Source organism: Lotus japonicus, chromosome 5 (assembly GCF_012489685.1).
Source record: "Lotus japonicus ecotype B-129 chromosome 5, LjGifu_v1.2".
NCBI lineage: Eukaryota > Viridiplantae > Streptophyta > Magnoliopsida > Fabales > Fabaceae > Lotus > Lotus japonicus.
Window position 1 is genome coordinate 29,681,947 of NC_080045.1, and position 24,782 is coordinate 29,706,728.

The following is a 24,782-nucleotide window of genomic DNA, read 5'->3' on the forward strand; positions in this document are numbered from 1 at the left end:
TATGATGACTTATGTAGTTGGGTTTATGGATGAAAGTTATGTATGACATTATTTTGGAAACACTTTTAGAAACAAAAAATATTTACTTGCATTTTATGTTAGTAAGTATAATCAGCATATTTATTTTTGAAAGAGAAAAAGTTTGATGCACCGACGGTGTAAAGTTTTTTTACACCGTCAACCAATCAGATTTTAAGAATGTGAAAAAATCTCTCTTTTCATTTAATTTCTTTAATTGACATGTCACATCCTTAAAATCTGATTGGTTGACGGTGTAAAAAAACTTTACACCGTCGGTGCATCAAAATTAAACTCTTTTTGAAAAGGTTATAAGTTATGTTATAACCCTCAAAAAATTAACGTGTTACACAAATTGTTACGTTGGCTTTCCAACGCCGACTCACAAACATATTTTTATATATATTAAATTGTATATTATACCTTTATGACGCCAAGCGTATAAAAAGGGAATAAATTGTGGTAGAATTTTACACTGAGAACACAACGACACAGCAGCCCCAAAATGTTGCGTTCTTCCATTTCAACGCTAGTCGTCCTGACCAATCTTCTCTTCCGCTTTTCTCCATCATCTTCTGCGGCAAACGATGATCTTCGCCTGTCCCTCCATGCAAAGAAGCTTATCAGTGAATTCAATTTGTTTCCGGACACCGGTATCAACATCGTTCGCGATGCCAATTCTTCTATCCAACCCAGCAAGATCGTTGAGAAGCGCCTCATCTTCCCCAATGTATTGGGTTCTGATTCTGGGGTTTCGGCTGACGATTTGGGTCACTATGCTGGGTATTACCCGATTCAACATTCCCATGCCGCAAGGTTTGATACTTTGATTCTTCTGGACTTCATTTCATCCTTGATTTCTGCTTTTCACGTTAACTTCAATAGACCCTAATTTTTGCCTTTTTTTTTGTTTAACTTCTACTGTTTTGTCTTACTCTAACCTGAGGACTAATTTAACTGGTAAAATACAGTCAAGGAACATACTTTAATTGTTTAACAACATTTCAACTAAAAACTAACATGACTGTGCTATATTTATTAGGCAATATTTTGATTGATTATGGCAGTTAGTTTTTAGAACCAACAAGCATTATTCAGTGACATTTTAAAAAATGGACATTAAAAGTAAAAATATTTAGTAATAATCTATAAATTCAGTTAGAATTTAAAAGATTTGGATTAAAAGGTAAACTATACTAATGTATACAAAAAATGTATTTAAAATTTGTTATTTGAAAAATATTCAATAAAAATATTTAATTCGGATAAAACTTAAAAGATATGGATTGAAAGGAAAACTATATCAATCATTCCAAAAGGTATGTGTATTTTGTTGTTTGAATGAATAGCTTTTTGACGTTTAGGCGAAAAACTTAATTTAAAATTAGAATTATATTTATGTAAAAGTATAAACGGCTGAAATTTACCCATGGGTGGTATGCTCAAGTGGTACATGCATGCTTGGTTTCCCTTAGAGGGTCTCGGATTTGTATTGTGTATGTAAAAAAGGCCCTGATGGAAGAGCTAGTCTCACCAGAATGTGGATGTTCCCAACTAGAACAATATTGCCTTCCGTGAATGAAACTTGTGGTCTAAAAAAGAAGCGCTGGAATTTGAGAAAAAGTTTAACTTGAAAAGAAAATTTTGAGAGTAATTAATAATATGCTTATTGGAGTAATATAGTTACTGCTATGTTAGTGTTACTGTTTAGTGTTATTAGGTAAATGCTGACTGTGTTCTGTTCAGTTAGTTATGCCTAGCTGGCAGGTTTGTTAGAGAGTTAGTTACATGCTTAGCTGTCAAAGCTTAGCTGTCAAGGTTAGTTAGAGTTAGCTTCTTCTGCAAGCTAACAAATCTCATAGTATAAATACTGTAATCTCTCTTGTATTCATCATCTTTTCAATCAATGAAATTCAGTTGAAGATTTTCAACATGGTATCAAGAGCTGAGTACGATCCTTGAAGATCTCTCTCTCTAGATTTTCGTTTTTCTTCTTTCTTCTTCAATCACCATGGCTGATGAAGGTCATGCACAAGAAACTGCAGTTCCTGTTCCAGTTGCGGTTCTTCAACCACAATTGGCCTCTTCTTCTCTGGTTCACAAGCTTGTTCTGAAGCTTGATGATTCCAATTTTCTCTCATGGAAGCAGCACGTTGAAGGCATCGTTAGAACTCATCGATTGCAGAATTTTCTTGTTCATCCTGATATTCCTCCTCGATTTCTCAGTGAGGAGGATCGCGTGAATGCAGTAGAGAATCCTGCATATCAGGTATGGGATCAACAGGATTCTGCTTTGTTCACCTGGCTTCTCTCGTCTCTGTCTTCATCAGTGCTTCCAACTGTTGTCAACTGCACTCAGTCCTGGCAGATCTGGGAAGCTGTGCTTGATTTCTTTCAAGCACAATCGCTTGCACAATCGACGCAGTTGCGATCGGAATTGAGATCCATAACCAAGGGATCAAAGACTGCGTCTGAGTTCCTCAAGCGAATCAAGGCCATCGTCAATGCTCTGATCTCGATCGGAGATCCTGTATCGTTTCGCGAGCACCTTGAAGCGATTTTTGATGGTCTTCCCGATGAATATAGTCATCTCATGACTATCATCTACAGTCGCGAGTTCCCTTGCACGATCTCGCAAGCTGAAGCTATGGTTATCGCGCATGAAGCGCGTCTTGAGCGTTCTCGCACGCGTCAGTTGAGTGCGAATCCTCCGTCAGCGCTCCTTTCTCAAGCTGCGCCACCGGCGACGCAACCTGCACCGGCGTCGTCGTCTTCTTCATCAACGTCGTCGCCGGCGACCTCTGAGGCTAACTATGCTTCAGGTTCCTCTGAAAACACCTACGATGATCGTTCCTATGATAATCGCGGCAGTTATGGTGGTTCTCGTGGTGGTTATGGTGGTCGCAATGGCAGTAACAACTCTCGCGGTGGAAGAGGAGGAAATCGAAGTGTTCAATGCCAGATTTGCAAGAAGTATGGGCATGATGCTAGTGTTTGCTATCATCGCGGTTCATCATCTGGTTCTACTGGTTCTACTGGCATGTTTGGCATGCAGCCAACTGGTTTTGGTATGCCACTACCTATGCATTCTCAGATGATGCCTCAGTTTGGATTCTCTCCCTTTTGTGGTGTTCCACAGTTTGGTGTACCTTCTCAGTTTGGTACATCACAGTATGGAGGCTTTCCAAACATGTTTGGTCAATTTCCTCAAGGTTTAGGCATGGGAAATTTTGCTCAGCAGTTTGGTTTCCAACCATCTGGAGGTTCACAGTGGAACTCTTCTCAGTTTTCTGGTGGATCAAGACCTGGAAATCCTCCAGTTAGAGCTCCACAGGCTATGCTTACTGGACCTACTTCATCTACTACTGGTTCTCACACTCCTGCTGCAGCGAATCTTAGCTCATGGTTTCCAGATTCTGGAGCTACACATCATGTTACCAATGATGCCTCAGTTGTTTCTGACAGTGTTTCCCTAAATGGTAATGATCATATCTACATGGGAAATGGACAAGGTTTGCCTATTATTTCTGTTGGACATGCCTCTTTTCCATCTCCTTATCATAAACACACCACACTCACTATGAATAATTTGCTTCTAGTTCCTAACATCACAAAGAACTTAGTTAGTGTAAGCAAGTTTGCTCGAGATAATCATGTCTTTTTTGAGTTTCACTCATCCTATTGTGTTGTCAAATGTCAGGAAACTTCTAGGGTTTTGCTCAAAGGAACTGTTGGTCCTGATGGTTTATACAATTTTGAAGGGATGCATGTTCCAACCCTTCCTCCAGCTTCATCTGTTTCATCTACATCTGTTTCACCAGTAGCTGCTCCATCTGTCTTCTCTGTTTCAGTTCCTTTGTCAAATGTATCTAGTGCTAGTTCATCTTCAAGTGTACCTAGTGCTAGTTCATTTTCTCTTGTGTCTTCTGTTAATAATGTAGATCCTACTGCCTATGATTTGTGGCATTGTAGGCTAGGTCATCCTCATCATGAGGCTTTACATTCTGCTTTGTCCAAATGTAATATATCCTTGTCTAATAAAGCAAAATTTTCTAAATGTTCAGCTTGTTGTGTAGCAAAGTCTCACAAGTTACCCTCTTCCTCTTCTACTACTGTTTATGCTACACCTTTAGAGCTTGTTTTTGCTGACTTATGGGGCCCTTCCTCCATTGAGTCTTCTTGTGGTTACTCTTACTTTTTAACTTGTGTTGATGCTTACTCTCGTTTCACATGGATTTATCCACTTAGGCACAAATCTGAAACTTCCTCTGTTTTTCTTCAGTTCCAAGCTATGGTAGAGTTAAGATTTAATCTGAAAATTAAGGCTGTCCAAACAGATAATGGCACTGAATTTAAACCTTTACAATCTCATTTTGCTAAGCTTGGCATAGTGCATAGATTGACTTGCCCCTACACACACCATCAAAATGGTAGTGTTGAAAGGAAGCATCGCCATATCATAGAAACTGGCCTTTCATTACTTGCCTTTGCTAAAATGCCTTCTCAATATTGGGATCATGCATTCTTGGCTGCAGTTTTTCTTATTAATCGTCTTCCTACTACTGTTTTGGCCAATGAGAGTCCTTATTTCAAGTTGTTCAAGACTCTTCCTGATTACAAGATACTTAGGGTGTTTGGTTGTGCTTGTTACCCTCACTTAAGGCCTTATACACACTCTAAGCTGTCACTCAGGTCCAAGGAATGTGTGTTTGTTGGTTACTCATCATCTCATCAAGGGTACAAATGCATGGATGGTGATGGTAGGATTTTTGTGTCAAGGGATGTTATTTTTGATGAAGTTAAATTCCCCTATCCTACCCTGTTTTCCTCTGCTGGGTCTGATTCATCTGCACATGGAATCACTTCAGAAATTCCTGTTTTAGCTTCTCAAGTTCCTGTTCAGCACCAGCAGCCCTTTCAAGGTCAAGACTCGGTTGCAGCCTCTTCTTCTGGGAATTCTTCTCAGGCTGAAGCTTCTGTTCAGCAACAATCTCCCCCAACACCAGCAGCTACTGCCACTGAAGTAGCTTCAACTGGTTCTTCCTCTTCTGCTCCTCTTCCTCAGCCAGTGGGAAATACTCACCCTATGCAGACAAGAGCAAAATCTGGCATAGTCATGCCCAGATTATTTCCAACTTTACTGCTTACTCAAGCTGAACCAGCTACCACCAAGCAAGCACTCAAAGATCCTAAGTGGTTAGCTGCAATGAAGGCTGAATATGATGCATTGCTTGCTAACAATACATGGACATTGGTTCCACTTCCCAGGGATAGGAAGCCAATTGGTTGTAAATGGGTTTTTAGGGTGAAGGAAAATGCAGATGGCACCATCAATAGGTATAAGGCCAGACTTGTGGCCAAAGGTTACCATCAAGTCAAGGGGTTTGATTATTCAGAAACCTTTTCCCCTGTGGTGAAGCCTATAACTATTAGGCTCATTCTTTCCCTGGCCATTACTAAGAGGTGGCATATTCATCAACTTGATGTGAATAATGCCTTTTTAAATGGAGCTCTTCAAGAGGAGGTATACATGCAGCAACCAAGTGGATTTCAGCATGAAGACAAATCTCTTGTTTGCAGACTTAACAAAGCTCTTTATGGCCTTAAACAGGCCCCAAGAGCTTGGTTTGACAGATTGAAGTCAGCCCTTGTGAAGTATGGTTTTAAACCAAGTAGATGTGATCCATCTCTCTTCACTTTCTACACTCCAACTTGCTGCATCTACATACTAGTCTATGTAGATGATATTATCATTACAGGCAATTCCTTGCCTCTGGTTCAGAAAGTAGTGCAGCACCTCAACTCTGAATTTTCCTTGAAGCAATTAGGCCAACTTGACTACTTTCTTGGTGTTCAGGTGCATCATCTTCAGGACAGGTCCTTGCTTTTGACACAAACTAAATATATAACTGACCTTCTTGAAAGGGCAGAAATGGGAGAGGCCAAGGGGATCTCTACTCCCATGGTTAGTGGAGCAAAACTCAGCAAATATGGAGCAGATTACTTTGCTGACCCAACTCTCTATAGATCAATAGTTGGTGCTCTCCAATATGCAACTTTAACAAGACCTGAGATCAGCTTTGCAGTTAACAAGGTCTGTCAGTTTCTAAGTCAGCCTCTAGAAGAGCATTGGAAGGCTGTTAAAAGAATCCTAAGATACCTTAAGGGTACTCTCTTTCATGGCCTGCACCTCAAGCCTTGTAGTTTGCACACTCCAGTCCCTCTTGTGGCCTTTTGTGATGCAGATTGGGGATCAGATCCTGATGACAGGAGATCCACCTCAGGCTCTTGTGTCTTTTTTGGTCCAAACCTTGTCTCTTGGAGCTCCAAGAAGCAAACCCTGGTGGCTAGATCGAGTACTGAAGCCGAATACAGGAGCCTAGCTAATACCTCTGCTGAACTGTTGTGGGTTCAGTCTCTTTTGCAGGAGTTGCAGATTCCTTTTTCTCCTCCTAGGGTGTTTTGTGATAACATGGGTGCAGTGGCTTTGACTCATAACCCAGTTCTTCACACTCGCACTAAACATATGGAGCTTGACATCTTCTTTGTGAGGGAAAAAGTTCTCAACAAGTCTCTTTTTGTGCATCACATTCCTTCTGTTGATCAGCTGGCAGATTTGTTTACCAAGGCTCTATCACCACTTCGTTTTGAAACTCTTCGTGACAAACTCAATGTGATTGAGAAATCACTTTCTCCCCCACCTTGAGTTTGAGGGGGCCTATTGGAGTAATATAGTTACTGCTATGTTAGTGTTACTGTTTAGTGTTATTAGGTAAATGCTGACTGTGTTCTGTTCAGTTAGTTATGCCTAGCTGGCAGGTTTGTTAGAGAGTTAGTTACATGCTTAGCTGTCAAAGCTTAGCTGTCAAGGTTAGTTAGAGTTAGCTTCTTCTGCAAGCTAACAAATCTCATAGTATAAATACTGTAATCTCTCTTGTATTCATCATCTTTTCAATCAATGAAATTCAGTTGAAGATTTTCAACAATGCTAGATTTTAGAAAAATGAAAATGATGCTAGACAATTTTGTAGAGTGTACCGTAGGATATATCCTTACTCCTTACTCTATTTTGTTATATAGGTGTGGATTAAAACTTTTTTAATTCGTAGTTGTATGTATTTTTTCCTATCATGAAAAGTTTTTCTTACTAAATTGCATTGCTTCATTATAGTGTTAAAAAGTCTTCAACTTTCGGATCATTATGGTTAATCAGATTGTTAAATTTTAAATACTCGCTTCTGGCTTTTTATATAGGACCCCATCAACTTTTGACGGTCTTAAAAAAAGACCCTTCATAAATTCTTAGATGCATTTGGTATTGTTGTTGTTGTTCTTTTATTTTCCATTCATGACTTCTGTATCTTTCTAATCCTTAAGTTAAGAACAATGTTGAGTTTGACTTCAAAGACCTTGGAATGTTGCAATAATTTTTTAAAAACCAATTCATGAACTAATTTCAACGTCGTTTCCTAATTTGTCTGATCCGGTTGAAAGGACCTTATCAATAAGACTACATGGAGTATTTGTCAATTTAATAAACATGCACGTCTAAATTTTTATTGCAATAGATATTAAATGATTGGTATTGTTTTGTATTGTAGAATTGGATATTTAGTAGATATTTTATATTTACTTCTTACTTGTTGTTGGTGTGGGCAGGATGTTCTACTTTTTCTTTGAATCTCGCAACAGCCAGGAGGATCCTGTTGTGATTTGGTTGACCGGGGGACCTGGGTGTAGCAGCGAATTGGCTTTGTTTTATGAAAATGGCCCTTTCAAAATTGCCGACAACTTGACTCTTGTGTGGAATGAGTATGGTTGGGACAAGGTATCCTAATTTAATATTTTTCTATTTTTTATTTTTATGTGCTACAAATTATGTGAACAAAAGACTTGACAATAGAGGGAACTTTGAAATAGGAGAAACCTTTGATGATTAGGAGAAGTATGAAATTGAAACACTGTTTCTTAAAAACATATCAGAAGAATCTCAAGTCCTAACTCTCTCATTCGGATTGCTAGACAAATGAGTAGGTTTGAGTAAAAGCAAAGGGAATTGTAATTCACAAGCTTCAATATAGCTCAACTCTTAATAGATTTGGAAGTCATGACTTATAAAGGGACTCTGAGTGCAATAAAACATTTAAATGGGGATTATGGAAATTAGAGAGACTATGGGTGGAGGCAAGCAAAACAATTGAGCTAAGGAACATCTTCGCCTCCTCCCAAAACATGACAAGAGTATCTCATCCGGTCGAATTTCTTTTGGAGTACCAAAGGAACAAGTGTCTGAAAGGAAACATACCCCTGAGAATTAAACTCATGAGTTTCTATCTGAACTTGAGCTGGCATCAGAATTACTTTTTTCCATCTTGAAGTAGTCTCTTGAAGTAACTTAGCAATTTTTATTTAAAGAGGGCAGAATGTTGATCACTAAATTATGACTGGGGCTATTCAGGTAATAAGCTATGCTATTAGTTTTTTGGCCTATAAGTTCTCAAGTTACAAAGAACATATTCATGGATACGATCTTACCCCCTTCTTTGTTTATAATTGTTTTAAAAAATTCTAACTTATCTACCCATTGCTTGGTATAGTAGTGAATCTTTATCACATAATTATGTTTGTGAGAAACAAAGTAATCACTCATGCAAAAACTTTATCAAGTTTCTGTTATTACTTCCAGAGTTAGTTATGTTCATCTTAGCGCTCATAGTGGGGCATCTTTGTGTTTAATGACTAGTTGTTTTGAAGGTTCTCCATTCCATCTTTATAGTACTAATATGTAATTTTAGCTACAAACCAATCTGAGCAGAAACAACCACTTGCTGTTTATCATTCTTCACATCATCCTGAAAGGTGAAGGTGTGGGTGTCTGTATGAGCCTCTGAGGGTGGAAATAAACTTGATATCCTAAGTGTTTATTGTTCCAACTTTGACAACTGCTTATTGAACATTTTGTACTATTCCTCTGAGAATTATCGATGGGAATTAACAATTATTGGTGATCTTGTAGGTATCAAACCTTTTGTATGTTGATCAACCAACTGGAACTGGCTTTAGCTACAGTACTGATTTGCGTGACATACGTCATGATGAAAAGGGTGTTAGCAATGATTTGTACGACTTTTTGCAGGTACCTTTGTTTGCTCTGAAATCTGAATATATGTTATAGAATTTTAGTGCGTTGTTACCAATTACACAACATTTATTGTTTAATAGTGGAATCTGTAGTTCTGAATTTCTCTATGTTAAAATTTCTTTGGTACTGCTGTGCAAAATTTAGTAAGCATTTCACTGAACTTAATTTGAGAAGAAGGAAGTTTTGGAAGCCAGGCAGTTTAGTTTTCTTTGAACCAAAGATGGATGTTAAGGTGTTATCAAATATCCGCCATCACGCATAGCAGTTTTTTTGGCTTTCCGCCATGGCCGACATCCCCCCATATGGCTGCCATTTCTGCCATTATTTGTCATGTATGACGGGATTTTGGATTTCCGCCATGACCCGCCATCTGCAATTAACAACAATGGCCCATTCTGGTGGTCAGGGGCGGAGCTAGTGGGGTGACACGCAGGTGCTTAGTCACCCCCAGCTTCTCAGTTTCTCTTACGTGGGTCTTTAGAAAAAAAAGTTTTATTCCCTATTTCTCTTTCAAGTTTGTGAGTTCACTCTAGGGACTCTAGTCTATCAGCTTTTCAGTCACCCCCATCTTTTCAGTTCCTCACTCTAGTCTGTTAGTTTGTTTTATCACGGTGCTCTTTGTCTCAACTTTCATTATCTCTTTTCCCTCTTATTTTATTTTTGCAATCGAAGCCAACCCATTTTTGTTTTCTTACCTTATTTTATTTATTGGCTTTGACATTTCCAGTGCCTCAGCAAGTCATCCTTGAACCGAAATGCATATTATCTTTAATTATTTATTAGCTTTTTTAAGACAAAATGCATATTCTTATTTGATATTAAAATAATAATATAATTATTATTTATTCATTTTCACTTTATCATATAATTTTGGTAATATAAATTTAACACTAACCATTTTTTAAAAATATTTTTGTATAACTTTAAAGTGAAATTGTTTGTTTTTTTTTTTTGAAATGAAATTATTTGTTGAAGTAGTGTGTGACTCAAATCATTTATTTATCTCTCTTATTTTTCCATTACATTTTATATTATATCTTTCCTTTCTCTCTCTTCTCGTCCTACTCTCACCAAGTGGAGATTGTTTCAAAAAAACTAAGTGGAGACCAAGTGTGAAGGAAGAATTTTCTTTAAAAAAAATTAACTTTTTTATAAGTCATGTGTTAAATCTTAGCCACCCCCACTCAGAATTTCTGGCTCCGCCCCTGCTGGTGGTGGTGGGCCTTGGAAAGTGTGTGCATGTAGAAATGTTAAGCAGCTTTGTTAATTGATTAGCAGTTGAGATAGTGGTTAGTTACTTACATGTCAGCAGATGGTTAAATAGGGTGTAGGTATAGTTAAATAGGGTTTAGGATCTATGTTGGATAAATAAATACTCACTACGTAATGGATTCAATCTTGAAAATCAAATAATAGAACTAAATTTTGCTGTACGGGGAAACCCTTGGAGAGATTCTTCCTATTCCCTTTAATCTCTTCTCTGTCACTCTCATGCTGAGAGACTATGGAGCAGTGGCCTTGAAGTCCTCAGTGGAGTATCTCAATAAGGTTGGAAGCAAAAGGGGCGCTCAACTTTTGAAAATCAGAAAAAATGCTAGAGCTCAAGGATCTCAACTCTCAGAATCATTAGCAAACATGTGAGTGCTATGGGTGACTTCAAGAAGCTTCTTGCGAGGTGGATGAAGAAGCACAGTGTTGACTGGGAACATGACGGAGATACCTAGGAGGAATGTGAGAGGTCAATGGTTCAAAGAGAAGTGAGGATAACTTTGATACACCAACCATTGTGGTGTATTGGTAGGTCTGGTTTTTTTCTTAAGATATATTGGATGAAGCCTGTGGAAAGGTGCTGCTTTCTTTCATTAACATGGAGGGGATGCCGAGTATTAGTTCCGATTCTTGAAGAAGAACCCAATGTTGATGTGGGTGGGATTAATAGTGGCCCTAATTCGTGTTTTTGAAGAACAAAGTCTGCGCAGAGTGTATGAGAGGCTTAGGACTTTGAGTCAATCAACTTCGGTGGAAAAGCATGTTAAGGTGTTTGAAGCGTTGGTGGCTCTAGTGTTGAAGAAGTTAGACGAGCATCTTCTGGGATACTTCTTGGGTGGATTAAAGACGGAGATCCAAGGTGTACACCCATGATCCATAGATCTTGAGTGGAAAATATTGAAACAAGCGTTAATTGAGCGGTATGGTAGTTGGTAGACCTAAATACAGCTATTGATATTTAAATCAAGAAAAAAAATAGCTATTGAAATTTAAGTCAGAAAAGAATAAAATAGATTAAACCCTTCAATAGTGTCTAGTATAGGTCAAAACTGATGCTGCCATCAACCCGCATAACCACATCATCCAAAAGTGCAAAATAACCCATTTACAGTGAAAGGTGCAGGAACAGTGGGCGGAAACATTATATTTTGTAATACCATACAAGCAACTATACTAATCATGTGAAGACTAGCATGCTTAATAGGTAAAGATATAAAGTACCCGCTAACTAACTGTGCACCGTCCTTGTTGTGTCCTTCACCATCAATGGGGACCACCCTTACAAACTTGCAGCCTTCAAGACACCACACCACTGAAGATAGGCTATCTCACTATTCACGCTGTCCATCCGGTGCTCAAAATGGTCAAATCGACGACGTAGACCACCCACACTCTGTGGCATTAGACTGCAAGCCTTGAATCTCCTCAAGAATCTGAGCAATGTAACCCAGATGAGGGCTTCCCAAATGCAGAAAGGAAATAAATTTAGCTAGGGAGAAAAGAAATTTAAGAATAGGTCTTGATACCATGTTAAAGAAAGAATTTTGAATGTCATCATGGTCATGTCCAAATGTGGGTTCAGGTTTGAATATTTAAATCACAGTATAGAATAGTACAAATAATACACATCTAGAGACTGTAAAAATAATTTTAGAAGACTAAAACTACCTTCTTAACAGTTGTTTTCCTTTTCCCTCAGGCATTCTTCGCAGAGCATCCCCAGCTTGCAAAGAATGACTTTTTTATTACAGGTGAATCGTATGCAGGGCACTATATTCCGGCTTTTGCATCTCGTATCCGTCAAGGAAACCTTGCTAATGAAGGGATTCATATAAACCTGAAGGTTTGTTACGTCACATGGTGAATTGTTCCAAGTGCGAGAATTGTATTGGAGGACAAGAGTACTTGCATGTCTTATTTTAATTGTTTGAACAGGGATTGGCCATTGGTAATGGGCTTACTAATCCGGCAATTCAGTATAAAGCTTACCCAGATTATGCACTGGACATGGGCATAATTACAAAGGGCACACATGGTCGCCTTAACAAAGTGTTGGTTCCAGCCTGTGAATTGTCAATAAAGCTTTGTGGTAATTTACATTAGTCATTTGCCCTTTCAGTGAATATTCTATTTGTTGTCATTTTTGTATGTTTGGAGTGAGAGCTATAATGGATAAGGAGCAGTGTTATCAATTGCGGATGGCGGTCCATGGAGGAAAGCCAAAATACCGCCATATAATTATGGCGGATGCCATGGCGGCCAAAAATTATAAATATATATCTACAACATTATATACGATTATACATACACACATTAAAAAACCTGCATAATGCAATTATACAATACAACAAATAAAAAATTTGCTAACTAATAACAACTTATATCATCTAATATAGGCTCAATATCATAGATATAATAGCAAATATCATATCAGAGGTTTAATAGATATTAGATACTAGATAGATACTAAGTCTCATAGTCTCATTGAGCATATTACATACCAATTATCAAAACATCATGAGCAGAGACGCGGTGGCCGGACACTGGAGTGGTCGCCGGTGGCCGCGAGAGTGGTCGCCGGTAGTCGCGCGACCGCAGGTGGCCGGGAATGGGCGGAGCGGTGGTCGGAGGTGGATGGGGAAGCAGCTATGGGATGGTGAGACTTGAAAGGAGATTGGGTGAAATTAGGGTTCCTATTCTGAATTTGGGGGATTAGAAGCTGAAATATGGACTTGGGCCATTAAAATCCATGGGCCCTTTGCATAGTTTTTTTTTTCAAAACAAAATTCGGGAATTTCCGCCATTTTCCCGATATTTCCGCCATACCACCATGAATCGCGGCCGCCATGGCCCCGCCATGCCAAACCGCAACGCCACACACTTTTTGTGGCGGCATGTTAAAAACCCGATTTGGAAAAACACCATGGCCGATATTTGACAACACTGATAAGGAGAGTAAAATATCCTAATATTTCAATTTGTTTAATTGATTATTGAAGCTGGAATAATGGATAACATTTTAGGTTAGACGTAAGTTTAAAAATGGATAAAATTTTCATTTTAGTTTGAAAAAGTGCCAATTGAAGTTGACTAATCGGTCAACCTTCCACTCATGACATCTACTATTTAGTTTTCATCTGATGATCCCTGTTGGCAGGTGATCTAAACTTATAAAGTTTTGAAATTGTAGTGATGCAACTGGTACAGAAAATTGAAAATAAAGATTATCTTTATTGCAGAACAAAAAGAATTGCTTGGTTTTGATCCAAGAATAGTGAGACAGACGAATACATGAACTCCCAGAACACTTTGACAATCGACGGGCCTAGACTCTTTAACAAGGCAATAATTACTAGCTAAAAACACCCTAAGGGTACCTGCCATATCTTATATTAGTTACTGCTACGAATAATTCTAACAGCACCCCAATCCTGACTAATTTCTCTGCTAATTCCAGCCTTACTATTGACTCTTTTTATCACTGGTCTTCTATCTATACTTCGCTCCCCCGTAAGTTTTCACCTTGTCCTCAATGTTAAAGTTAGGGAAACTGCTTTGCAAAGAGGTGAGCTGCTCCCATTAGTTCTCACAAGCTGGAAGTTCCTACCATTTGATTAACAATTTAACTTCTCCTCTTTCGTTGTACTTCATGTCTGTTAGAATATAATATAAAACCATTCATGTGGCCCTTACCCACCAGCTTAACCTTTTGGGATAATTGGTTGCTTCACAATGTTTAACACATCCTGTAGGTTAGCTTGCGACTCCTATTCCTGTCAGCTCATCTGGTAAAGGTTGTGGTTGTAATGTACCCGAAACTTCCCTCTCCAAGAGACACATGAAAGATCATGTGCACCAACTATGGTCCAGTAGCTTTCGACGATACTCAACCTGTCCCACCCTTTCGACAATTTGGTAGGGTCCATAAAACCTGGAGCTAACTTCTCATTTCTCTTCTTAGCAAATTACTTCAATCTATATGTTTGAATTTTCAAGCACACCTAGTAGTAGCCAACTTGAAATTCAACATTCCACTGCTTTTTGTCAGCTTGAGTTTCACGTGTTGTTGGGCCCTTTCCAAATTCTACTTTAGCTGCTCCAGCATATTTTGCCAGTCCTTTGTGTTGATTTATCTCCTATATTTTAGAGGGTGTAGAAATAATTGTATTTCACTATATGTATTGAAATAATCATAGTAATTGATCGCGGGCGATCCTCACGTTGCAACTACCTTCTGTGACGGCATGTAGCACCGTGTCCAAATTCAACATTGCGACCATCGCAGGCGCTATCGCAGCTGTTTGTGTGCAATCTCAGCGCGTTAGGGAAAGGTCGGGGACTTTACTGAAATGCCGTTGAATTTAAAAGTTTAAGTGGCTACTTTTAGGGGCTTTTCTGGAATTTAATATAAAAAACCCTAATGGAAAAGAGTCGCACCTCTGCCTCCACTATATTTTAGAGGGTGTAGAAATAATTGTATTTCACTATATGTATAGAAATAATCATAGTTATTGATCGCGGGGCGATCCTCACGTCGCAACTACCTTCCGTGACGACATGTAGCGTTCAAATTCAACATTGCGACCATCGCAGGCGCTATCGCGGCTGTTTGTGTGCAATCTCAGCGTGTTAGGGAAAGGTCAGGGACTTTACTGAAATGCCGTTGAATTTAAAAGTTTAAGTGGCTACTTTTAGGGGCTTTTCTGGAATTTAATATAAAAAACCCTAATGGAAAAGAGTCGCACCTCTGCCTCCACTATATTTTAGAGGGTGTAGAAATAATTGTATTTCACAATATGTATAGAAATAATCATAGTTATTGATCGCGGGGCGATCCTCACGTCGCAACTACCTTCTGTGACGGCATGTAGCGTTCAAATTCAACATTGCGACCATCGCAGGCGCTATCGCGGCTGTTTGTGTGCAATCTCAGCGTGTTAGGGAAAGGTCAGGGACTTTACTGAAATGCCGTTGAATTTAAAAGTTTAAGTGGCTACTTTTAGGGGCTTTTCTGGAATTTAATATAAAAAAACCCTAATGGAAAAGAGTCGCACCTCTGCCTCCACAACCAGACTTCGTCTTCTTTCTATCTCAAGCACGAAGGAGACTTTGTCTTCTTTCTCTCCGAGGGACCTCCGACTATGACTGTTTTGCGGCCATCCCGCTATGCGCGTTCTTGCTATACCAGTTTTTTGGGTGGCCGAGAGTCCGAGACGCTCTGTGATCCCCGATTGATAACTATGGAAATAATTTTATTTCTCTATAATGTTCTCTTCAATGGCAGAAAACTAGAGAGGAAAGCATATAGAGGAGATCCTAAAATAGTAAAACAAAAATATTCTCTTAGCTATACTGATTATAATCAGTCAAATGATTTAGTTTAATTCTGGAAATCTTGGCTCTTCTAAAATTAAGAACCAATCACCAACTCTCCCCTTCAAGTTAGGGGATAGATTTCTACCATATTGGATGTTTTCATAAGTGGGTCTTGGAAGAGCTTTTGTTAGGATATTTGCAGTTTGGGATAATGTCGGTCAATCTCCACATGCTTAGTTATGTCATGATGAATTGGGTTCTTGGTAATGCTTATGGCTGCTTTATTATCACATAGAACTCTCATCGTGTAGTTTGTTGGACTTTGAGTTCTTCAAGCACCCTTTATGGCCAGGTTTCTTCACAAATACCATGTGCCTTTGCCTAAATTCGGCTTCAGAACTGCTCGGTGCTATTACAGACTGTTTCTTACTTCTACATATGATCATGTTTCCCCATATATTGACCAGGTTCTGGTCTCTGCTCCCAACACCTTGAGCCCTGCTCCTTAAGCCAAGCATTACCTCTTGTAGCTTTCTGTGATGCAGACTGGGGAACTGATCCAGATGATAGAAGATCTACTTCTGGATCTTGTGTTTTTCTTGGCCCAAATCTGATCTCCTGGACAACAAAGAAGCAGACCTTGGTAGCCAGACCAGCACTGAAGCTGACTATAGAAGTCTTGCCAACACAACAGCCGACCTTTTGTGGGTGCAGTCCTTGCTAACTGAGTTGCAGCTTCCTTTTCAGACTCCGATAGTCCTATGTGATAACATGAGTACTGTGTTGTTGACTCATAATTCTATCCTTCATATGGAGATGGACATTTTCTTCGTGAGAGAAAAAGTCCAGGCTAAAAGTCTAGTGGTTCAACATGTGTCTACTGAGAACCAAAGGGCAGAGATTTTCACCAAAGCTTTATCTACTACCATACTTCAGCATATGAGAGACAAACTGAATTTCATATTTGAGCTGTGCCAGCTGGACACTAGCTGCTAGGGACTGTTAGCATCAGTTAGGTTCTGTTAGTTTCTAACAGAATGGTTGACTTGCTCTGCAAGCTACCAGACTTCTATATAAGAACGATCTCACACTATTGTAACTACCAAGAATTATGATAACAGATTCAGTTACAAACTTTCTCTCTCTTTTCCCTTTTCCTTTGTCTTCTATCAGGAACTTGCCATGAAATTTGATGTGTTGGGATGGTGTTGGTTCATTAAGCTTTTTTAATTCTATCGTATTCCTGATGTTGCTGTAAACCAATAAGACTTGGAGGGGGACCCGAAGATGATTTTTTCTGTTACTTTGAGCTGTCAAGTGATTACCAAGTTGGAACTCTCTTGGCATTAGTTGGTTTGTTACTGCTGGTATAAAATCTGGTCGTAGCTTAGCTGCATGGTTGCTTATTTAGCTGGTTTACGTCTTGGATGCGTGGTATTCTTGCAGTAATGGTTGCTATCCTTGGGGTCCTAATTCACTATATCGATTTTTCTTGATATTCATATTGGGTTGGGCTATGGATTTAGATCTGTATCTTATTTTGTGGCTATATGGTAGCTACGTCTGCTTTCTTTCTTATTTCCTTTCTCTTAGACCTCTCTGTTTGTATTGGGTTGAAGTACCCCTTGTACTTCTTTCAATATATCTTTGGCTTATCAAAAGAAATATTGAAACGATCCTTGGTGATTTTCGCATCAGGCCTTTTTCCCTTCAGCAGTCAATTCTTATTACTGCCTACTGTGATGCAGACTGGGCAACAGATCTCGATGACTGCAAATCTACATCAGGTTTCTGTATCTATCCAGGCCCAACAGTGGTGTAGGAAACAGACACTTGTTGCTTTCTGTAGTACAGAAGCTGAGTATAGGAGTTTGGCCAATACTGTAGCTTAGATTTTATGGCTTGAATCTTTGCTTACTGGGCTCCAATTCTCTTATACTACTCAGTGTAGTCTCCGTTGCTCATAATCAAGTTTTTCATGCTCGCACAAAGAATATGGAGCTTGATATTTTCTGCTAGAGAGGTCCTTCAAAAGAACATTTATATGCATAATTTATTTTTATGATTTTGCTATTATTATATGACTAAAATGTTTCGAATATAAATTACGGGTATTTTTGCGGGTGTAAAATTTTTAAGAGGAGACTTTGGTTCTGTTCTGTGCAATCTTAAAATTATGACTAACAAAAATATAACAAATACGCCCATTCAAACCTGTCTACAAAACGCAACCTTTATTCACCCTTTTTTAATTTCTCACTGGTCAGACTGGTGTGATTTATTTGTCACTTGTGACTTTTTTAAATTTATTATGAATATCGTAAATTTTGAGAACTTTTTATCATTTTAAAGCATGTTTGTAAATTGTATATATTATAGAAAAGATTCAGTGTAGCGGCCAGCTTGCTCTGAGCTATACTGCAATAGAGTTTTTGGCGTCGGCCGCCCTCTGGGATTGACAATACTGATGTAGTAATGACACAGTGTCGTATATTTTAGACAGTGCATCTGCCGGTGTGTTCAAGTCAATCTGTCCCAAACCTGTGCGTGTCATATATGAGATGAGAGCACAAGTTTGTTAATTTCTAGTGATCATGTAATCTTTCAGTGATTTTGTTGTCCTATCCATGCACACTACAAAAGGAAAATCCCATGAATAATTTCACCCAGACTCTGTGCTCTCACTTGCTTCGAATCTTCGTGTTGGCTTTTGTTACCTTTCTCCTTAATATTAATTTTAATACTTTCAGGTACTGATGGAAAGGCTGCATGTCTGGCTGCAAATATAGTCTGCAATGTCATATTCAGTGACATCATGTTACATGCTGGAGATATAAATGTGGGTAAACAAATTCTTCCTCTTCTGTGTTGTTGACATCTCAGTTGTGCTTTATGGCTTATATGGAAGCTTATTGGGCATTGGTTAAAAGAAATCTTTCTTGCTGCACATTAAATTGAAGGAGGCGAAAATGACCAGCAACATCTATCACACTCATTCATATAAGCTTCGATACCTTGTGAAAGAATCTGTCAACCTAAAATGTTTAGTTGTTTGGTATAGAGCAGAGAAGGGATTCGGAATTTTGATTTTGCCAATAACTTAATAGCTCTAAAGGAAGTATTTGAAATATGGGAAAGAAATCCCATTCAAGCAATTTCCTTTTGGGGGAAAAAGATGTTTTGTGTGGAGAGTCTAAGGAATCCATTTTTCCTGAGATTTGGATCACAACTAAGATGATTAAGGACTCCAAACCAAAAGTCTGTTTGTAAGCACCTTTAACTCTATCTTATCTGAGCATAAAAAGTATCCCTTACCCAATCGCTTAAACTTTTGGAATTGTTAGAAATATAATATAAAATCATTCATGTGACCCTTATCCAAGAGCTTAAACTTTTGGGATCACATGAATGATTTTATATTATATTTATAACAATCCCAATAACTTAAATTTTGGGATTGTTAGAAATATAATATAGATCCATTCATCCAACCCTTACCCAATAGCTTCAACTTTTCGGTTGTTAGAAACCATTCATGTGATCCTTACCCAATAGCTTAAACTTTCTCATGTGACCCTTACCCTTTAACTTAAGCTTTAGGGATAATTGGTTGTTTGACAGGGATAATTGGTTTTGACATGGTATTAGAACCTCTATGACCAAACGGTCTAGCGTTCGATTCATGCAACCCCCAAATTCTTCTAATAAAAAAGTTGAATATCAGCACATGGTAGGTTGCCATGTGCATTATCCACGCTTCAAGCCTGTTGTAATATTAGGATATTATTTTCTTTCATATTATTTACTTTTAGGAGATTTGTTTTCCATTTAGGAGATTAGGAGAGATATTGTACATAATTTACTTATTTCCTTGATTAGGTTTTGTATTCAAGTAATAATATTATAATTTCTCCTACTTTCAAGTTGGTATCAGAGCTCCGGATTCTGGGCTGCTTCCGCGCTAAAAAACCTTTGCCGTTCTTATTACGACCATTGTTCTGGGTCAAGGTTCCACTTGGAACCCTAGTGACCCTTGTTACGTTCAGCCACCGTCAACGTCCTTCCACCGCCGTTTTTCGAAGTTGCTTAGAACAGACCGAAACACCTTCATTGGAGTCACAATACGCTGATCTACATGTTTCCCAACAGCGGCGCCACCAGATTCTTGCTCACGCGCCTCCACTTCCTCGGTGAGTGAGCCCACTCGCTACAACATCCCAGCTGCGTGCAACTCAAGCGCCGCCTTCCCGGCCTCCTCTCGCCACCCAGCTTGCCCAGAACAGGTTCGTCGGCCTCTCCCACGTCTGTTCCAAGGGTTCTTTTGCCCAGATTCGGAATCGTGTTGGGTGTTCTTGAAGCCCCTTTCTCTTGTACATTTGTTCGTCTTGCTGATGCTGTTTTTTTTGCTCTTATTTGAGCCGCTGGTATCTCTTTGTATTGTGATCCTTTGTTACTTTGCTATTACGACGTTGTTGCTTGTTGCTTTCTCCTACTTCGGGAAGGTTTGTTGCTCTTCATGGACTCTTTGAGTAAGTCCTCTGACACTCGTGCTATGGCCATGACTGCTAAGAACTTTAGCTTCTTAACTTTTAATTCCTCTTGTACTATAGATTTCTGGATTATTGACTCTGGTGCAACTGATCACATGACACCAGATATGTCATATCTCTCTTGTTATTCACCATCATGTGATAAACACTGTGTACCCTTGCAAATGGATCTCAAGTCCCGTTTAGCGGCTGTGGTAGCATCCATCTTAGCCCATCTCTTCATCTAAATCATGTACTTCATGTTCCAAATCTTCCTCACAATCTTTTGTCCATCCATAAACTCACTAAAGATTTGAACTTCGCAATTACTTTTTTCGATTCTCATTGTGTTTTTCAGGATCTTGCCATGGGAAAGACGATTGGAATTGCTAAGGAACAGGATGAGTTATATTGTCTGCTGCATAAGGTAAGCAAGTGTCATAAGGTGAGTTTAGAATCTTGGAATTCTTTCCAAATATGGCTCCAACATAAACGTCTTAGGCATCCTCCTTTCGGTATGCTTAGGTCCTTTTTCCCTCATTTATTTAACAAAGTGCCTGCTGAGTTGTTTCATCGTGATGTGTGCGAGTTTGCCAAATCTCATCGAGGCAACCTATTCCCCGAGTGATACTAGGAGTTTCGAACCTTTTGATCTTTTTCACTCTGATTGGTGGGGACCTTCATCAGTTTCTAATATTTCTGGTGCAAAATGGTTTGCTATTTTTATTGATGACTGTTCTCGGGTCACATGGGTTTGTCTTATGAAAGATAAGTCTGAGGTGTTTCAATTGTTTGTTAACTTTTTCCACATGGTTAGAACACAGTTTGAGAGAACTATTAAAAGGTTACAGTCAGACTTGTGTTGACACCCCACAACAAAATGGGGTTGCTGAAAGGAAAAAAACGTCATCTTCTTGATGTAACCCGAGCATTACGCTTTCAAAAGAACGTTCCTAATCAATAGATTACCTCCTAGTGTTTTATCTGGTGCTAGTCCTGTGCAGTTTATGACTAATTTCTTTCAGTCTTTGCCCATTTTATCAAGTCTTCAGAGCTGTGTCTTTGGTTGTTCTGCCTTTGTCCATGTTCATGGTCGTAATCAGGGTAAGTTAGATCCTCAGGCCATTAAATGTCTCTTCACAGGACATGCTTCACATAAAAGGGGGTACAAGTGTTATCATCGTCCTAGTCGTCTTGTCTATATATCCATGGATGTTACTTTTCAGGAAACAGAGTCGTTTTATCCCAGTCCCCAACTTCAGGGGGAGAGTAGTCAAGAAGCCAAGTCTCCAATGTTGTCTGTTATTCCTCTAATACATGAGCCTTTGATGTCTTCCTCCATTCCTACCACTGAGGACAATGGTGATAATGTTGGTGATGACAATGATGGTGATGATAATGATGGTAATGACGATGATGGTGCAGAGTAATGTTGACAGATACAGGATAAAGTTCCTGCTGAAAGTGAAACCCATTCTGGTCCAATAACAAGTCCAATCGTCTGAACCTGAGGTAAGTGATCCTAACTTTGAGCCTAATAATTATTGTGAACCTTACATTAATGAGTCTTACCTTGAGATAATTATTGCCTTGAAAAAAGGACAGATCTTGTGCCAAATACCCCATATCCAAGTTTGTGCCTACAAAAGACCTTCCTGTGCAGCATCAGTTATTTCAGCTATTGACTCTATCAGAGTACTTGCATCAGTACAAGAAGCATTAAAAGATAGGAACTGGATTAAAGCCATGAATATATACAGTGAAGTATCGATCAGATGGCACACTAGACAGGTATAAGGTGAGGCTTGTTGTAGAGGGATACACTCAGACCTATGGAATTGATAATGGGGAGACGGTTTCTCTAGGGGCAAAAATAAATACGGTAGGGATCATTCTTTCCTTGGAAGCTCACTTTGATTGGGAGTTGCAACAATTTGATGTTAAAAATGCTTTGAGATTCCACCGGGGTTCGACCTTATCTTAGAAAACTAGGGTGATCATACCCTTTTCATAAAACATGCTCAAAGTGGCAAACTCACGCTTCTGTTAGTCTATGTAGACGATATGATCATTGCGGGTAATGATGAACTTGAGAAGCAAAAACTGAGAAAGGAGTTGGAAGCCCAGTTTGAAATGACGGACCTTGGAAAGCTCAAATATTTCCTAGGAATGGAGGTGGCATACTCGAGAAAAGGAATTTTTATTTGTCAAGGGAAATATGTCCTTGATCTTTTTAAACAGACTGGCGAATTGGCTTGTAACCCCACTGGAGTTCCTATAGAGCAAAACCACAGGATTGGGAGTGATGAGGAGAGCTCAAGGGTTTATAAGTCCCAATATCAGAGACTTGTGGGAAAGCTCATTTATCCATCTCACACTAGGCCTGACATAGCTTATCCTGTTATTGTTGTCAGTCAATTCATGCATGACCCACATGAGAGGCATTTGGATAGAATCTTGCAGTATCTGAAGGCAAGTCCAGGAAGAGGTCTACTGTTCAGGAAAAGTGAGTAAGCGGCGCAATAGCGCTGTAGCGTAGCACCCTGGGGGTTCTCCACTTCTTGCAAGCTGGGAATGATTTAGATATCCATTCACCAGCTTGAGAGCGAGTGTTGTAATATTAGAATATTATTTGCTTTGATATTATTTACTTTTAGGAGATTTGTTTTTCTTTTAGGAGATTAGAAGAGATATTGTATATAATTACTTATTTCCTTGATTAGGTTGTCTAGCCTCTATTAATTGTAATTATCTAGTGTATTTGTATTCAAGCAATAATATTATAATTTCTCCAACTTTCAAGTAAGCTCAAACAAACTCTTGCGTGAGGGAGCGTGTTAGAAATGATAACATAAAACCATTCATGTGGCCCTTACCCAACAACTTATACTTCTGGAATAATTGATTGTTTGACAGAAGTTTTTCCACAAATGTTAAGAAACCCTTTTTTACTGCTAACGGTACTGAAAAAATTCATTACTCGATATTTATGTAGATTGTAATCTTGAAGCAATATAGGCGTGTATTCATATTTTTTACCACCGGTTATATATTTATGTTGCAGTACTATGATATCAGAAAGAAGTGTGAAGGGAGCCTTTGCTATGACTTTTCAAACATGGAGAAGCTCCTGAATCAAAAGTCTGTTCGGGATTCACTAGGAGTTGGGAAAATTCGTTTTGTTTCTTGTAGCACTGAAGTTTATGCGGCTATGCTGGTGGATTGGATGAGGAACCTTGAAGTTGGTATTCCTGTCCTTCTTGAGGATGGAATCAATTTGCTTGTTTATGCTGGGGAATTTGATCTCATCTGCAACTGGCTTGGTATGTTTTTACTCTTAAAATGTTCAATATTTGTTGAGAAATTTAATGTTTTTTATTTATAACCATTCGAATAACGAATTGATAAACCTTTTCCTTGTGTTACGATTTCTATGAGTAGGTAATTCAAGATGGGTTCATGCCATGGAATGGTCTGGTCAGAAAGAATTTGTAGCCTCACCTGATATTCCTTTTGTTGTCGATGGATCAGAAGCCGGGTCATTGAAGAACTATGGACCTCTAAGTTTCCTTAAGGTCTTCATCTTTTTCTCTATCCACACATGCACACTTCATACTTTTATGCAGGGAAAACTATCAATACCATCTTAAATAAGTCATCCGTTATATAGTAAACTGGTAGATCAAAGATAACCTCCTTCAGCCTTATTCTCATTCATTGGAAGTTTTAAAATAGACAGTAGACCCTCATAAACTATTCAGCAGTGCTAATTACCCCGATTTCACATCCAAGTCATAAGGGTATCGAAGGCAGAAATGAGTACAAATAATTAAAGTGCATATTTTTTTCCATGGTCAAATGCAAACTTTGGCTTGTGCTGTATAAACAGTCAATTTCAATAGTATCCAAAAATACACACCGTTTGTTATCTAATTTCCTTATGACCTTTCTCATTAGTGGAAAATGTTTATTCAATCAAAAATACTATGTGCAACAAAAACAGGTACATGATGCGGGTCACATGGTTCCAATGGACCAGCCCAAGGCTGCATTGGAGATGCTGAAGAAGTGGACTCGGGGAATCCTTGCTGAATCCAGAGCTGAAGATGAAAGTTTGGTTGCTGAGATGTGATCTCATTTAGCTTAGTATGTGTGGGATGTGATATCACCCCGACCGCATATAGTCTGTAAAATATCTTACCAAGAACTCCTATCATAGAAGAAAAGAACTATATACTCAAGGACTTCTGTATTTTCTGCTTTAAATACTTATTTTTGTTTCCTGTAAATAAGATTTCTGTTTGTACTTCTGACTTAGATTTCTCATTTGTAGTATTATGTTGCCTTGAAACATGGAATAATTGAGTTCCTCAAGTAAGACAGTCTTCAGTTTACTCGAGCAGTTGTAGCAGCCTGATAGCTTACTCCTTAGAGATGCGCAGCTAAAAGCTTGAGCAGAATTCATGCCTGTATTTGTCTATAATTGAATCTTCAGATTTACCTTTCTA

The 24,782-nt window shown here is 38.7% G+C and overlaps 1 protein-coding gene and 1 long non-coding RNA gene across 3 annotated transcripts; both read left to right on the forward strand.

Moving 5' to 3' along the window:
- The first annotated feature begins 469 nt into the window (after positions 1 to 469).
- On the forward strand, positions 470 to 24,782 carry LOC130717891 (serine carboxypeptidase-like). Of its 2 annotated transcripts, XM_057568288.1 has the most exons (10): positions 470 to 834; positions 7,678 to 7,846; positions 9,035 to 9,154; positions 12,129 to 12,272; positions 12,365 to 12,518; positions 18,496 to 18,584; positions 20,633 to 20,701; positions 23,339 to 23,597; positions 23,716 to 23,849; positions 24,278 to 24,782. In XM_057568288.1, the coding sequence occupies exons 1-10, from the start codon at positions 524 to 526 to the stop codon at positions 24,404 to 24,406; spliced, it is 1,578 nt and encodes a 525-aa protein (XP_057424271.1). In that variant the 5' UTR covers positions 470 to 523; the 3' UTR covers positions 24,407 to 24,782. The 2 variants fall into 2 exon arrangements, with proteins under 2 accessions (XP_057424271.1, XP_057424272.1); XM_057568289.1 differs by lacking the exon at positions 20,633 to 20,701 and having other exon boundaries at positions 471 to 834.
- Positions 20,709 to 23,069, forward strand: LOC130717892 (uncharacterized). Its single transcript, XR_009012451.1, has 2 exons — positions 20,709 to 21,786; positions 21,880 to 23,069. It is a non-coding gene; the product is annotated as an uncharacterized LOC130717892 (long non-coding RNA).